Consider the following 17,278-nt stretch of genomic DNA (forward strand, 5'->3'; position numbering starts at 1 on the left):
TATATTTTTTGTTTGAAAGAGAAACAGTAACACCTAAGAGGGTGGGGTAACTGCAGCAGGAGAGTTTGTTCTACTGAGGTTCTTTGTGGTCAAAGTGTATCTACTGCAAAGGATAAAATAGTGCAGATGTTAGTACTAGCAAGACCTTCAAGTTAAGAATCTGAGAAAAACTAATTGCTAAGAAAGGATTGGCTATCTCTCCTCCTGATTCTACTGTAGTGCAAATAGTTTTTTCTGAGGCCCAAGAAACAAGAGGATCAGGGTGAAAAGCAGAAAAATATGTAAATCAGAGGTGCTAGACCTTCTATCTTAATCTTAATAAGTGACAAACAGCATTGAAATGGTAAGAAATTAGTTCTCTCTTACTATAACACTCTATACCTCTATCTTAGGAGCAAGAACTCCTCTCTTCTGTCTCTTCCACAAGAACTCCTGACCACATCAGGAACATTTGGATTGCTGTATACTCAGTGACCACGGACAGTGGTTTCAGAATTCCCAGGAATTAGAACTGAGGAGGACAATATTTGCAGTAAGAGGAGTTAACAGTCTGTGTACCTTTTTAGGTTGCTGGATGATCCCCAAATTCCTGTAAAACTCAGTACTACTTAGGAGGAAGCTCCCCTGAGTTCTGGCTTGAGAAGAGGTCAACCCATAAACCAGAAATCTGGGCATGGGACCAATGCTGCTAGAAAACATTGTTCTCCTTACTCACCTTGGGGAGAAGGGTCTAGAGGAAGTTTCAAAGGGTAGCTAATATCAAGGCAAAGTAATAAAACCAGGGTTGGTATTGGACAGTACTGATATGCTTGTACATTAACTCTAAATAATTGTCCTCCCTGTAACAATGCAGTACATAACTCAAGAGTAAGCATGGCTTCTTCCTTCAGCACACATTTTAAGAAGTTTTAACTTTTCTTTCATATTCACACTCCCTTACCCTGATTCTCCCAAGTAGTAAGGGGAAAAATATACATTTTAATAATAATTTTGATGTTGCCTCTCCAACTGAGGGACTTGGGCATAAACTTAGACTGGCATTCACATAGCTGCCCCTAAAGATTTTACAACCAGACTGACATCCATGTGGCATTTTAAGCCCTAGAGTAAAAACATACATCACTCAGAGAAAGGGTCCCCTTTCATCATTATATCAGACTAATCTAAACCCCAGCAGGAGACCTAGGCAAAAGAACTAGGAAATCTCTCCGATTGTCCTTCTTTCTCTACTATATATACTTGTCAATGCAGATTATCTATAATAAAAAGACGTTGATCCCAAGGTACACTGTTTGCCAAACCGGTATGGCTAACAGATATTATGATACTTTTTTAGCAGCTATTACGATACTTTAGTTTTTGTTCCTGTCTCCTTGATGTTGACTGGAAGCACAAGTAGACCGAGAGGGAAAAACCAAGCACAGAACAGGGAAAAGGTTCCAGAAAGAATTGTGTGGTGGTGGCTGCTCAAACACTGACTCTGGAAACGTAGTCAGAAACCACCATAATCTTTAAGCCCTATGGCAAGAAGGGTAGTGTGTAGAAAACCTTGCAAAACCTAGCACCAGCTCTTCCTGATGAGAGCACAGCTCTGAAATAACTCATACAAGTACAGACAAAACAAAAACCAAAAAAGTCAAGCATTCGCTGCAGTTGTTTCTCCACAGCTCCACTAGCAAACTAACAAGCACATATTTTCTCAGTTGCTGAGTCTCTCCCACAGATACCTCTCACTTTGGAGGCAGGGATGAGAAAACTGGACTACATTTTCCCATAAAAGGGAAATCATATCACCTGGAAGCAATATCTGACAAGTTCCCCACTTCTTAATGACAGCATCCCTAAGTCAGTCAGTTTTGAAGGATCAAAATTAATGCCTGGAAATCAGAGATTATACCTATGGTTTATAAATCTTACGAGAAGCAACCTACTCACCTGAATAAAATCCCAAATCATCAATTCCCTGCCCCCCCTCCTCCCTTTTACCAGGAAGGAGTTGATTTGAGTCCTTTTTTTCTTTTTCACCAAAACACTTTGAAGAGAGTCAAAGAAGGTAGTTTAGGAGGGAGGGGGCATTTTGGTTCATCATAAAAAAAAATAAAGGTTTCTTCAAGTGTCATCTGAGGCTGTATATAAACATTTTCAGTTTCCCTCAGTGGCTGCCTCCAAGGGCTCTTCTTGTAAGTCAAAACTCAGCTTGTCAGCTAGTCCCTCAAACTGCTTGCCCAGGTTGCCTGCAGAGTCCACAAACATGTTGGGGATGTCTTTGCCAAAGTAAATCTTGCTGTTGGAAGCAATTGCCTTGTACTTCATCAGCTGCAGATATTCAGGGGTCAGCTTCAGCTGTTTTGATTTTTTTTTTATAAAAAAAGAAAGGTAAAGATAACTTAGATTTGAGCAGACTCTGAGTAGTACCCTTTCAATATTCACATGGAGAAAGGCTCTGTCACAGAAATATGCCCCTGTCTACTTTTCCTAATCTTACTGCTAACATTAGTAACAGCATAACTCTCTAAGAGACTGTAATGTCAGATCTTTAAGGCTGCGGTTGCCAAGTTTCAGAAGTTTCTATGTTTACTACAAAAATTTAACTTCTATCAAGGCACTACTAAGGAAAAGGGATTCTATCTGTCCTACCCTGCACAGCAGTCATCAGTTCTGGCCATAGTGAGGCTCTGGGTGGTGGCGGCCATCTGGCCTTGTGTACTCTCAAGTAATATAAACCAGGGCTTAGAACCAGTCTGGACTGGTTCAGTCATGGTCAAAGAAGCAAAAGCAGAACAGACATGAATTTTTAAAATTAGGTGATCTTGAATGCTAAGCATACTGGAAAAAATTATGGGTTAAAGCTCTGGAATAAGAGACCTAAAGAAGGTGGCATAGAGCCCTTTTAGGAGACTTATGCGTCATGTTGGATCATGGAGTGCGGAGAGCCATACACACTCAAAGTTCAAAGCGGCGAGGTAGCCCACCATCTTTGAGCTGGGCATTGGTGTTTTTAACTCAACCAGGTAAGAAATTGGATTGTTATGCTGTATGCTGTTTTTTCTAAGAGGGAGATTATATTTGTAGCACAGCTTCAACCCACTTTTTCTTGTTCCAGTTAGTATTCAAATTCACCCACACTCTAAAAATTTGGGTCTGTTTTGGTATCACTTCATTGGCCATTACTGAACTTGGGCTTAGTTAGTTTGAAGCCCTGATAAAACCTGGAACCCACCTTCTTGCTAATAGGCTTGACTTGGCCTTTACCTTATTTGCTTCAGCTATTTTCATAGCAGTGTAACACTCAGCATCAGCCTTTGCCTTCTCCCGGGCCAGGAATGCAGCATCTGAGTAGGGGAAGAAATACAAGGAACTGGATGAAATGCAACACAAGAGTGGTTTGCTGAGTGCAGATGCTCCGAGATGCCCTGTGCTCTGGTCCCTGGAAGTTGCCCCCTGCCTGCCTTTGTGGCTTTGAGAAGGCTGCTCCCTGTTTCTCTCTGTCTCTGTGCTTTGGTTTCCTTACTGATGCAATTAGGGCAAAAACATTTATTTCTATTCTGCAAAGTGTTGTAAGGATCATCCAAGATGAAAAAAGTGCTTTGAAAGCATCTTCCCATGCTGTAGACTAGTTATTAGCAAGTCCGTTACTGAGTCTCAAAACAAAAACTTTGACAGCATTGAGGGCTACCTGTTTCCATGGGTTTACTTCTTTATAGAACAGCTTTGGAAAGCAAAAAGGAAGGGCCCTATCATAATCTCCAGTGCCTGAACTTACCACCTCTCATGTCTCTCACGTTTTATCACCACAGTAAGAAAGGCCCAACGAGGGCTCCAAATATGGGCCAAGGCAGATTCACCCTAAACCAGTATCAGGAGCTACAAAATAAGATACCATATATAGTTCAGTCCTGCTCTGTCTCCTCATTTTTATTAATCATTTTAAAAAACTCCTACTTGGCACTACTTAGGCTGGTAAAACTCTCACAGAGAAATATATGCCATGGTCTAAAATCTTAAAGTCTTTCTAAACTTCCACCATGCAAAGAAAGTATACCCAAAACCTGTTCTTGGGCTCATTTTCCGTCAAAGAGAAATAACATCTGTGATATTTCCTTCCATGCCTTGGGAATGTGGCCAGTTTCAATATCTGTAGCAAAAATCCTGGGAAGAAGGATCAGTCTGTGGGTGGGTTCTTACGGCATGCCCTGAGAATGGTCCTGGCTGGAAGGAGACTAAGTGTGGGGAGTCTGGATGGGATCCTGGCTATCATGTAACTGACTCAGTTGGCCTTAATACCTGGTGACATGTACATATATAAAAGTGTTGTTCAGCTAAGATCTCTCTAATGAGGAGCTAATGATTTGTGAAGTCCTAACTGACTTGTCAACAGGTTCTTGTGAGGCTGGGCATTTAATGTATCTCTCTCTCTCTCTCTCTCTCTCTCTCTCTCTCTCACACACACACACACACACGGTGTCTCTCCAGGAAATATATTTACTCCTCATTTATCAACAGTCAGGGGCTAAACCCCATCTTTGTGCTGGTGTCTCCTGGTGTTCTCCCTCCACCCTTCCCCTGCACCCTCATCCCTCACCCCATGGTGAGTCTCAGGATATACATGATATAGCAGAGCCGGTTGGACTTGAGAGTAGTGGTGGTCGAGTGGTTACTTACCACCTGCCCTTGCGGGGACCCTGCTTGCCCTCCACCTGCTGTAGCCCTGCATGAGACCTTGCCCTTTCCCCCTTTCTGCCTCCTCACTACACAGACCTCCCTGGCAATTTCAGGCCCTGATCCAGCCTCCCACCCATCCACCTTGTGTCATACTCTTGGACCCTTGCCCTCTGTGCCTGAGCAAGATGAGTGGAAAAAGGAATCCTGTGGCTGACTGGCCATCATCCCCTGTGTGGCATGGCCATCAGTATGGCACCCAGCTTATCAGTTTGGTGGCCTACAGAGGGACTGACTGCAGGCCTGTATGTGGCCTCCACATAATACTGGAGGTGCCACCAGAGAGGTTTTTCAAAGCTGTAATCTGAATTGTCACATAATGAGACAGTAAGTGAAAAGTAGGCATAATACTAGGATATAACATTTTTCAGATTGGAGCAGGGTCTTACAGTCTGAATTTTGTCTTGGAAATTACTTGACACAGACACCACATAAAGTGAAGAGTGGGTAGTGGGGCTGAGGTGAAAAATTAGGGGCAAGGCGTAGAGAATGAAAGGTATTTAAAAAAAAGCCATCAAGGAAAACGTTTCTTTCCAGTTCCATTGTTGCTGATGCTGAAAGGTGTCCACGTCAAACCATCTACATGATCTTAAGACTGAAAAGTTAGCAACAGGGCGTCTAAAGCGGTGGATGCACAAGGAAGAGCATTGCCGCTGAGGCCCGCTCCTCAGCTTACTTCTAAAGAGCTGATGCCTTGGCTGGACTGTGACCATCAAGAAAGCAGAGACCAGATGAGCTTCCACTTTCTTACACCTGCCAAAGCCCTGGATATAATGGCGCACAACTACCATCTGTTGAATGAATCCTCTTTAAAGTGGAAAAATGACACTAAGTGGGCCAAATTTTTTTTTCTGAATTCAAGTTTAAGCAGAAAGAAAGGTGATGCTCCTAAGAAACCCCAACATTCCAGACAGATCTGAAAGAGCAAAGAAAATTACTCTCTCTCTCAATTTCCCCAAAATGGGCTAGAGAAAAACAAAGGCATGAATTTTACTTTCACTTACCTTCAATTTCGGAAATCTTCTTCTCAGTCTCCTTCTCCATCACCTTCTGTCCATAAGTGATTTCTGCAACTTGAGCTACTTTTTCTGCCTCTGTAGTAATGAGAAAAGACTTAGAGCCCTGCTATTTTCAAAGTTGGACTCAATTTACCTTTCACTTGATCTAAGAGAAAGTGGGTAAGCTCAGATGGAGCCGCTGCCCTCAGAGAGTAGCTGTGACAGCATACATGGCCAGAAATGGAATATACCATACACACAGAACCACACCACAAAACAGAAAGCCAGGATACCCGGGCCTTGGGGAGGAGAGTCATTCAACTTCTGAGGAAGATAAGGGGTAAGCCCTCACCTCTGTACTAGCCACAAGTCAGGGGAGTTCTCGCAAAGGAATACTGTAAGACACAGTGTATTCTCTAATACGTTTCTGAGGGACAGACTGACAGTGACTTTAACAATGGGCTTGGGCATGGCAGGGAGTGTGAGGATGGTGCAGGGCAAGGTTCTGATCTGTTGTCCACAGGGTTGCTGAAGTGTAGTTGTGACTCAACAACAGCTAAGAGCAGCAGCAGCAGCAGCAGCAGCAATAAGCTCCTGGGAGTTGTTCATTATTATAAATTAAGGATCAATAAGATTCCTTTCATTGAAGAAATATGTAGAAGCTCAGAACTCAGTACCCCTAGTTATGCTCTGACAATGTCAACTTTGCTTCTTTTATTTTTTTTTTCAACTTTGCTTCTTGAAGTATGAAGACAGCCTCTCCTGTGATGTGGAAGAAAGTTTTGGGGGACTTTGTGTTCTAAGAGTGCATGAGCCTTGTTTACAACTACCCATCATCCCTAGTCCTTCTGCCCTCAGCATAGAAGCACGTTCAGACCAATAAGTGCCTTCTTCCGCTCTGTCTCGGCTTCCTTCTCCACCACCTTCTGTTTCTGGGCTGCAATAAGCAGCTTTGTCTTCTCGCTTTCCCTGAGAAAAAGAAAGTGTGCAGCTGTGAGGATTCTATGTAAAAGCTCCAAAGGCACCTCACTGTTCCCTGGAGAAATCAAACCCATCTGTGGAAGAATGGCAATCTACAATTTCTTATTCTCTACTGGAAGACTGTTCAATGTCCCAGGCAAAAGTTGATCTGTTGTAGACATTAACAAGGTTTTCCCTCATCCCAAAAGAGCTCATTTGTGGAAAATAAAACATAATTTACTTTAGTAAAATATTCCAGCCTGTCCACTTAATCCTCTTTGCAACCATCTCCTCCTTTGGCATGAGCCATTAAACAGAAACAAGGCCCTGTGGCCCTTTTTAAAGCTTCAGTGCTCTAAGGGGCTTCTCTTGTGGTTCTCAGTCACAGTTAAGGAACCCAGGTGATTGGCCTGACGTGTCTGCTCTATTTTACAGGGCAATAGGCCGGAACATATCCTCGAGAAGGGACTCTAAGCCTGGCACAGCTTCTGTTAATTCTGGGATGGATGAAGTGGGAGATGTGAGCAAGTGGTGGCGATACCTGAAGAATTGAGAATACTCACATCAACTCGTAGTTTCTGCGAATTGCTTCAGGTATATTGGGCTTTGTTACCCTCACAGCCTGGAGAAAGACAAAACCAACAACGGTGAGAAGATAAGTTGGTAAGTAGCTCCCACTGATCCCTGACTTTCATGCACAGAAAAAGGCATCTGTTGAGAGAGAGGCTGCAACTTCAGAAGAAAGAAGTATATCCGTAACCATAGTCATGTCTGTCTGGCAGATATTTCTACCTTTATGTTTTATATGCTGTAAATCTACTTAAACACACTATTGTCAAGTTGGTTCTGAATCACAGGGACCCTCCGCCTTGTTTCCAAGTCTATACATTTTCACAGGATGAGACTGCCCACCTGTCTCCCTTAGAGCTTCTGGGATTAAAATTGTGGGCTATCTTGGTTAGTCACACAACACACTAAGGACTATACCACCAGAACTCCCCCAAGAGCTCCCCGGTTCATGTAACTATATCTATGTACTTAGCATAGCCAACAGGGGGCTATGTTACATAAACTCTTTAATCATAGCCAAAGGCTGTGAGGAAATGAGTTGCTGGTCCTTGAAACATGGGGACATTAAGGTCAATTGGCAAAGCACAACCTACAAAGACAATGCTCTACATTCTACTTTGGTGAGTGGTGACTAGGGACTAGGGTCTTCCAGGCTTGTGAACAGTCATCTAAGGCGTAATTATTGGTTTTTCCATGTCTGGAACAAAAATGGAAGAAAGCAAAGATATATAGGACCAATTAGTCCAAAGGAGAATTGGACCACTCGACCCTCAGCCTTCATGACCCTGAGGTCAGAACTGGATGGTGCCCAGTCATCACTGCTGAGCACTCAAAAAAGGATCACAGTGGAGGGCCTGGGGAAAGTGGTCAAAAATGTGGAACAAAATGAAAAAACATAAAAATGGCTGGGTTTATTATGGGTCTGACAGAGACTGATGGAACCCCCAAGACTATCGCACTTAGTCACCCTTTGAACAGGTAATAGAACTCACTCCTGTAGCTCAACTTTCATCCAAACAAAAGAGAGGGTTACATGGTGAGTAACACCAGACAGGCACCCCGACTCCTTAGTATAATCCATCACACATATTATTCAAAAGAGTGGTGTTTTTCCCAAGAATAAAGTTCAGGAGGTAGACGGGGACAGGGTGGATAGATGGAAATGAGAACCACAAGGAAAAAGAGGGAAGAGTGCAGTTACACTGTGACTACTGGAATATTGTAATTTGCTTTGTCAATTGTTACTCAAATAAAAATGAAAAGGGTTGGGGATTCAATTTCATCAGACGATGATCCAAAGGGGGCAATCTTACTTGGATGACAAGCCCAGGAGCCATGGAGGTTAGGTCCTGTTGCAAAGCCAGTTTGAGGTTTTCATCAATCTGGTCTGGAATCAAGAAGGAGACAGGTAAATTAGTTACACTTTCTAGACAGAATGGAGGGAAGCATGATGGCAAAGCACAAGCTAAAACACCAGTTCACGAAGACCTACAGGTAAAAGGTCTTCCCAAGGTAGTGTGCTTACCAAAGACCAGGAAGTCATAAATGGCTTAGCAAGGCTAAGCAGTCTTTCTGTATGTAAGTTAGATGTAATATCCTTTTTTTTTGATCTTAAGATAAAATCACCCCTGTCTAACCCAGGCTAATATCAATCTTGCTCTATATGGGAAATGAGCTTAAAAAAAAAAGAACAAACGCTTCTAGTACATTTCCAGAGGGAAGCAGCAGCTTCTCTCCAGACGACAGCAGCCAAAGAGAAGGAAAGCTGACAGTTTTCATAGAAGGTAGAATAGCTATGCTAGGTATTTTGTAAAAGCTGAGCACATTAAATCTAGTAATTTTAGAAGCTTCTAAAAGAAAAACAGACTCTGATGTTGAGAGCCTCAAGGAAGATTGTTTCCATTAGGAACTCCATCAAGCAACACAAGGAGAAAATTAAATTTACAGCTCTGGAAGCAAGCCCAACTCTTTTGATGTGTTATTTGTTTTGGTCCTGATTTCTTTGCCTGGAATTCACATGCAGGTTGTTTCAGACAAGTGTAGGGACAGCTGAGCTGGTTGTCCTTCTGCCTCTAACTGTGATCCTGCAGCACAGATTCCAAGCTGCCTTCTTTGGCCTGGTCCTTCTCAGTCATTTTATAGCTTCCGTCCCTGCTCAAAAGATCCTTAATTATATTCCAGAAGGAGATGGAGAAAGGCTCAGTGCAACTAAGCAGGGATTTCGAAATGGAATCACCTCTCTTCTTGTCAGCTGCCATCAAATTTAAGTGGTGATTACATCCAAATAGGAGCCTCTGATGAACAGCAACTTCATCCTTTAATAGATGCCAAAACCGAGGTTCTCAGAGGTTGAGTGATGTGCTCAATTTCACTAAGTTAAACAATGAACTTATTTCATTATTATCCTTTGATTGTCAGGATTTTTAAACAGTACTTTTCTTCAAAAGGAGCTCTGGTAGGATAGACTGTAGGGAGTTGTGCTGTCAGGCATCACTCTGGTGGTTTGAACCTACCAGCAGCTCCTCACGAGAAACAAAGGCAATCTCTTCCTTTGTGGTTTACAGCTTCAGAAACCCAAGGACAGTCAGCTATCAGTCAATCCTGACTCAGTGGCAATGAATTTAGAGTTACTTTCTTCAGCCATCATTTCAATAAGCAAGGGCTTCTAATCTTCTACAGACTGGACTCTGATTACTTCCCCAACTCTTAAACACAATGCAAAAGGCTCCTTACATAAGCTCACTGGTGATGTCAATGAGTCCTTCTTTTATTTTTTATCAAAAGTACTGTTTTCTGAGTAATTTTTATGATTCTTGAGAAACATCATCATCATCCAGTCCTAATAAAGAAGACTAGGACAGCTTCCTAGTCTGCTTTGAGCCTGGACTCTCCTCTGAAAAATGAGCACCCTTAATGATCCTGCTGGTATGTGAAATACTGGTGGCACAGCTTTCAGTATCACAGCTACAAGCAAGCCACCATAGTACAACTAAGTGGCCGAGCAGTGGTGGAAAATCCCTACTAGCAACTTGAAACAGAACAATTTAATACATAGGAGCTGAGAGTTACTGATGTATTTCCTTAAGGTGCTGAATCAAAGGTGCATATATTTTGACAAAATACATCTTAAGCTGGGGATCCTTTTTACTTCTAACATTTCCTATTTATCCTACAGAACAATGATGGTAGTAAAAAAATAGAATCATTAAAGTTATGGTTCTCGTCTCAGTTTGGGGATTAAACGTAACCCACAGCAATACCATCAATCATCTCTGGGTGTTCTTAATTCAGCATGTTGCGGCGCAAAGAATAATGAAGAGAGAGCCAGGAAAGAGAAAGTCTAGTGTTAGCTCTGCTATCAACTAGCTATGTGAATCAGGAAAATCATCCTTTCTCTTAGTGCCTACAATAGCTTATCGTAAAATGAGGATGTTGGGCTGGATAATCCCTAAGGTTCTTTGAAAGCTAATCTTCATTACAGAATGATATTTAGAAACTGTGGGAACACATTTCCACCCAGTCCTGATTCCAGCAGAGGCAAGTACTCTATTCTACTGTCATCCCAGTACCCAAAGCTCAATTACTCTAATGCATCTTCTTCTAAGGTCATTAACATTTTCTAGGCATTTCCTTTGTGACCAGTGCCTGGGCACAGGATCTCTGTTCATAAGTAACCACACTCCAACGATGCTCCTAACCTACAGCAGAAATAAACAGGAGGATTAGGGCTACAAAGCATAGCATGGGCAGAAAAAACTTTCTTACCAAACAACTCGATGTAGACCTCCTGAAGTGTATGTACGCTGCAGAACTGGTTCAGCTCGTGGTGAATCTTATTGAAGATGAGGGCCTTGTCATAGTCAGCAGTGTAGTTCTTCACTATATCGTACACTGTGCAAGGAAGGAAGACTTCAGAGCAAGTCTCAAAACAAAAGGCAAGACTCAAAACTTTCCTGGACAGAGCAGTTTAGTCTTGAGGGGTGCTGTGACAGACAGACGGGCATGCTACACAAAGTAAGAAGAAGGATGACAAACTGTGACAATTTACCTGCATTTGGGACCAGGAAGTTTACCACCTCAATTCTGTCAAAGTAGATCATCACACCACCACTATTGGACAGAGAATGGACAACGAAAAAGTTACGAATAGGCTCTGGACTATAGTGAAGTTTCCTAAGATAAAGGCATCAGATGTGTGACTTGGCAGAAAAGGAGATGAGTTCATGGGAGGTTAGAAGGCAACTCAAATTTCCAAGTAAGAGCTATTCAGAGCTCATATGGAGAAAAGGACCTCTGGAGAAATCAGAACTGAAAATATCTCCAGGAAGAAAAAAGTGATTATTTGTGGTGTGCCAATTAGAAGAGAAATATATTGTTTAATAACCAATGCCTTTTCATCGAAAACTACTGCAAGAGGAGAACAAAAACCAAAACTGTAGAAGACCAAGTATTTGTCCAAACTTAAAGCCACTGTGTAATTTCACAGTCAATGTTTTTCACTTTGTTCTTGTTTTTGGTTTTTGTGTGAGTGTACCGTCAAATCAGATCTGAGTGGTACAGGAGGAAATTGTCCCAGGAGGAAATTGTCCCTCCTTCCCCGGCAGAGCAACTGGTGGATTTGAACCATGCGCCTCTGGGATTGTAGTTGCAGGTCCTTGCCACTAGGCCACCAGATCTCCCCTTTTCACTTTGTTCTTAATACCATACATTCAACCAAGCTTTCACTACACACACATACACACACACAAAGTCTATATAAAAGTTTAATAATAGCAAAGCATCCATGCACCAACACCTAAATTTAACAATTGTTATTATTTGTCCCTATTAATTATTCTTCTTTCTTTTATGTGGAACATTTAAAAATAGGTACAGCTCTGATGTTTTTCACATGATAGTTTAGTAAGCACCACTTAAGAACAATGGCATAATACTATTTTCAAATATAAGAAAACAAAGAATAATTCATTAACATAATCTAACAGTCCATCAAATTTCTCCAGATTTTCCCTGTAACATCTTTTTCTGAGCTAGATTTTTATCAAGTTCACTATTGCATTTATTTTAGGTCTTTTAGATCTTGTGCCAATACAAATCTAGCTTATTAAATACAGTTTTAGAAGTTTCTAAAAGAAAAATGGTCTCTGATGTTCATTAAAATGGCTTTGTGAAGAAATCAGGCTAGTTATCTTGTAGGATGACCCAATTCTGGGAGTGCCTGAGTGTTTCCTTGTGGCACCATTTACCCTGTTGTTGCATCCCAGGTTACAGTCTTCAGTCTTCAGCTGGATCCTTTCAGAAGTGTCCTCTTCAGATTTCCGGCTGTTATGGCCTTCCCTGACCTTAAAGGCATTCTATGTAGTTAGCTATGCTAAAGTTATCTTGCTAAAGCATTACTTTATCATGTTATTTCTCTGCTTAAAACCTTTAATGGATCTTTACTACCCACACAGTGATAGCAGACTTGCTATATTGCATTCAAAGCCTTCTTTCTTTTTCTCTGATGCACTCCACCACTTAGTCAAATCATGATCTATGGAGGTAGGGGACAGGAAATAATTTTATAAAACTCATGTCCCTTGTACATTGTCTCTCATTGCAGCCAGCCAAATACTTCTTACTTATTTGGACTTAACAGCTTAATCTTGGTGCCTTACCTAGTCCCACAAGGTACATTCTTCACCTCATCTGTCTGGAGTGTGGTCTGGAAGTAGAGAAGACATAAAACACTATAAGCCAGGAAGGAACAAGAATTTAGCTTTCAGAATTCCCAAATGGCCTTCTACTTGTATACTTATTTGGGTTGGGCTTTGCTTTTGTTCATATCAACACTCCCTATGGTCTCCTTCACCAACTATGAGACTAAACCAATGAGAGGTAGCCTGACTTTAATGTAAGCAAACCATTAAGCAAATAAGCTCAGTAATAACGGTTAAGAAAAAAAGACTCTGAACTAGAAATCCTAAGACCTGTGTTTACCTCACTTATTTACCAGTCATGAAACAGCAGCTCTTGTTATTTAGCCAGCCTCGGCACGTAATACTTGCTAATCCATTTGCAGGGTTATTTAAGACTCAGATCAGATAATGTACACGAAAGCACTTTGAGAAGTGCTGTTGGGTGCTGTAGAATCGATGCCAACTCACAGTAACCCCACATGACAGAGAAGAACTCTGCACAGGCTTTTCTTGGCTATAATCTTTATGGAAGCAGATCACAAGTCTTTCTCGCAGTGGTCACTGGATGAGTTCGGACTGCCAAACTCAAGGTCAGCAGTTAAGCTCTTAACCTTTGAGACAGCAGGGCTCCTATGTGAAAACTGCAAAGCACAATAAATAGCAGAGGAAACCTACAGAGAAAGTGCTGATGAGCTATCCTAGGGTTATTTTCCTGGGTCAATTTAAAAGCCATTCTCTAAATCAGATTCCTTTTGGTTGAACACTCGGGAACGATTTTTAAAAATGGCCAGTCTAACTTAGCCAGGCTTCAGATTTGTCATAACTAACTCTGCTCCTATTTTAGATGGCACTTTCCCTCACCAAATTCAACTCCCCACATCTTACAAAAATAATATTTATACCTTTGAACCGAAAAATAAAACCCAGCACAACTACCATGCTACATTTTCACTTTTTTATGACAGCCTGAGATTAAAAATACCCTTCTTGCACTGAGAGTTTTCCTCCCACAATTCAGAAAATGTTCCTCCTTGCCTTTCTTGACACAAAGCATTAATTCCTACCTGGGGTGGACAGCTCAAGGCAATGTCCCTATTTGAGCTACTTCAACAATTAAGTAGAGCACCAGAGTAAATTTATTAATTATGAAAATAATAATACTTTTAAAAGCCCTTATCTTTAAAAAGAATTACCTGAAAAAGGTATTGCATTCACTCAATAGCTTAATAATTTTCTATCAATCATGAGCGAGGACTTCAAATCCATAGTCATCCAAGCACACTATATAAGCCAAGTATACCTGCACAGACTTATATGATGTGATGAAAGGGAGCATAAGATGGAAACCAGGGCCACTGGTAGACGTCAGCAGCGCACCGCCTCTGCAGAAGAGGAAGAGGGTGAAGGGTTTAGTTAGCAAGCGGGTTCTTGTAGATACTTAAGCAATCAATAGCATTTGGACTATCTCTGCAGTCCATAAACACTTAATATATAGTGATGCGCCAGAGCCATATGCACAAATCTCTTTCTTTCTCTCAGCACTACCCTAATACTCTATGAAGCCTGATGGTAAAAGATAAAATCATGATTTATGTCTTTGTAAGGAGAAAACAGGCCCATAGGCTAAGTTCAATAAAGATGGAAGAATCTGGCTATACTGTGCTAAGAGAGGAAGTCCAATTTACTTTGTCATACTCACTGAGCTTCTGGCAACTCATTAGAACAGTTAAATCCAGTAATGTAATTGTTAATTAACTGTACTAATGCTGGAAGCCAGTGGCATGAAAAACTAAAGAATTACTTTAAGGATTTGGTGTTTGTTTTTTCTTTTCTGAGAGGGCAGCAAAGTAACTTTTCTAATCAAATTGTATGTAAATGATTAAAAAATTAAAAACTTTTTGCTTTTTTTAGCATATGGACGGGAAAAACAAGTAGACTTTTAGGACATGCTGTTGGCAATCAAGAAATAAGCATTACAAGGTATAAGCAATATTATCTCAGGTTCAGTAAGTAGCTGTTGTCACGCTGTGTCAGGGAACATTTTACTGGGTTTGATTGTATTTCTTAATAAATTTGCTTTAAAAATAAAGGAAAAAACCCCCCACTCCTTCATAAAAACTTAAAAAAGCAAAACCAACCTGGTTATGAAGCTTACCAAGAGAAAAACCATCCCTGATTTACGACTTCCTTTGCTTTTACTCTATGAAGCCATATACATTTTACTTGTTCTATCCTTTTAAGAGTCATAAGACAAAAAAGAAAATAAGGGACTCCTTTCTTATAAGGACAATCATCCTGGGACTTATCTGGATTGGTATTAAGCAACCGGCAGGTTCCTTCATTTTTCCAGAAATGTTAAAGAGTAGTCCCAAACGCAGAATAGAATATCCTTTCAGGTTTCCATAAAGAATTGGGGCTCAATTGGCCTTCGTGGAAGTAATTTCACATGGAGTAAAGAATTCCAGAGGGATACAAGAGAAAACTATATAAGGGATGGTCTGCAAGGTGTAAGAGATGGTCTGCAATATATAAGGGATAGTCTGCAAGATGCATTGGTCTCCTTTAGGAATTACTGTCCACACTGCGTCATCTTAGAATATGAAAGAGTCACACACACACACACACACACACACACACTCATAACCATGACACAAAAGCTCAATTCAAAATACTCCCTTCTTCAATGAAATATTTAAAAGTTGCCGAATCTGCCTGCCAGTGACTAGAAAAAAGAAACCATTTGACAGGAAGTACAAACTTCTACCTGCCTCTCCTTACCTGTAATACACCCCAATATGCCCCTCTTCTATCTTGTGCACAGCAGAGAAGAGAGATGCACACAAGAAACTGGCAGCCACGGCCACAACTGCTCCCAGTTGAGCCATCTCGGCACTTCAATCCTAGGGAAAAGATGGAAAAATGTGTATGGCCCAACAAGCAGGAAAAAGAAAAAAAATGACTGCAAGAGTAACTCATAAAGCAGAGTTCCCTGTAGGTGGCTCGCACCCAGTCTATTGTATGAACTCAAGGCTAGATCTACAACTCTCTTCATCCTATTCTCAGTCCACACGCACATTCCTTAACCACACAATTATATTCCACAACTCTTTGAAGAGGCTCCAGATTCTGCCTAGCAAGGAAGAACCAATGCCAAATGGGAAGTGTTCAACCCTGCCTTCTCTTCCTGTGAACACCAATGTGCTGTAAACGGAGCCACCCATGCTAGAAAAGGGGAAGAGGCAGCTGCTGCATGCAGGACGAAATTAGAGGATGTCAAGTGACAGGCAGTTGTAGCTATGTAATTCTGGTTAGCGTCCTTCAACCCTAATTGCCTTCCATTTGAAAGACAACCATTATTTAATCCTTTCAGATGTTGGCGTGAGACAGCATGTGAGCAGGTAGGCTTCTCTGGCCTTTCCACTTTTCCAGTCATTCCTTTGGCCTTAATGGGCGGAAACCACACTCCTTCCTCTACATACCTGGCAGGCACTTTGCATCTGATTAAACCCCTACACTTGTTACACTACCTACACTCGTTAGTGGAGAAAAGAGACCGTCAGCTGCTGGGTGCATTTATATTTAAGCACGAAGAAGGGAAAGAGATGGCATCTAGTGGCTCGTTTCCTGAACATTGAATGACCTGTAACATAATTCGAGAGCAATACGATCGGCAAGGGGCTTATTTTACCGTGATAGTCCCAGCTGCACATTTGCAGCTACGTCCTTTCTGCAAATGCCTTTCCTCCCCGAGGCCACTTGCCCCACACACCTCACGCCCCTAGAATTCTGGGTCGGGTCGAGGCGCCACGTGCCTCTGTTCTGTCCCTCCAAGAGGCAGGCGGGGAGGTGACAGGACGGAAACAGATTGTGGGTTATTTTTTTCCCTTGCTTCAGCAGTGAGCTTGCTAAAGGAGAGGATGCTGGGGCCACGGCCCCGAGGAATCGCGGAGGAGCTCAGAGTAGGAGACACCACTAGGCTCAGTTCGCACTTAGACGGGGCGGGGGCGGCGTACCCGGTTGTCCCTCCAGGCGCTCCGTACTCGTCCGAAAGCCCCGTGCAACCGCAGAAAACCGCCACACCCCTCAGCCTGATACTTCCTTCCGGGTTTGTCGCGTTGATGACGCCATCAGTTCACGCGACAAGAACACGCCACGTTACCTCTAGTTTGATTCCCCCGCTCCGCCCCTCAGACTCCAGATAGTCAGTGTCTGCCAGTGGCCACCAGGGAGCGCCCGCGACACGGCCCAGGCCGTTCCAGGGGTGGATCTAGGATGGGGTGGGTCTAGGAGGGGGTGGCCGGCGGGGAGGAGGGTGAGGAGCTCTTCGTTAGTGAGCCTGTGGGAGGACAGGGG

At 42.2% G+C, this 17,278-nt stretch overlaps 1 protein-coding gene across 1 annotated transcript; it reads right to left on the reverse strand.

The window, feature by feature from the left end:
• Window positions 1-1,627: 1,627 nt before the first annotated feature.
• Window positions 1,628-17,045, reverse strand: ERLIN2 (ER lipid raft associated 2). Its single transcript, XM_006896647.1, has 12 exons — window positions 16,939-17,045; window positions 15,704-15,825; window positions 14,226-14,307; window positions 12,905-12,951; window positions 11,296-11,357; window positions 11,013-11,138; window positions 8,561-8,634; window positions 7,241-7,299; window positions 6,595-6,686; window positions 5,724-5,813; window positions 3,253-3,332; window positions 1,628-2,343 (listed from the first exon to the last, which is right to left on the reverse strand). Exons 2-12 carry the CDS (start codon window positions 15,808-15,810, stop codon window positions 2,143-2,145), a joined length of 1,020 nt encoding a protein of 339 aa, XP_006896709.1. The 5' UTR covers window positions 15,811-15,825; window positions 16,939-17,045; the 3' UTR covers window positions 1,628-2,142.
• Between the last annotated feature and the right edge of the window lie 233 nt (window positions 17,046-17,278).

This window comes from Elephantulus edwardii, unplaced genomic scaffold, assembly GCF_000299155.1.
Source record: "Elephantulus edwardii isolate Elephantulus edwardi_28Jun2011 unplaced genomic scaffold, EleEdw1.0 scaffold00187, whole genome shotgun sequence".
Classification (NCBI taxonomy): Eukaryota; Metazoa; Chordata; class Mammalia; order Macroscelidea; family Macroscelididae; genus Elephantulus; species Elephantulus edwardii.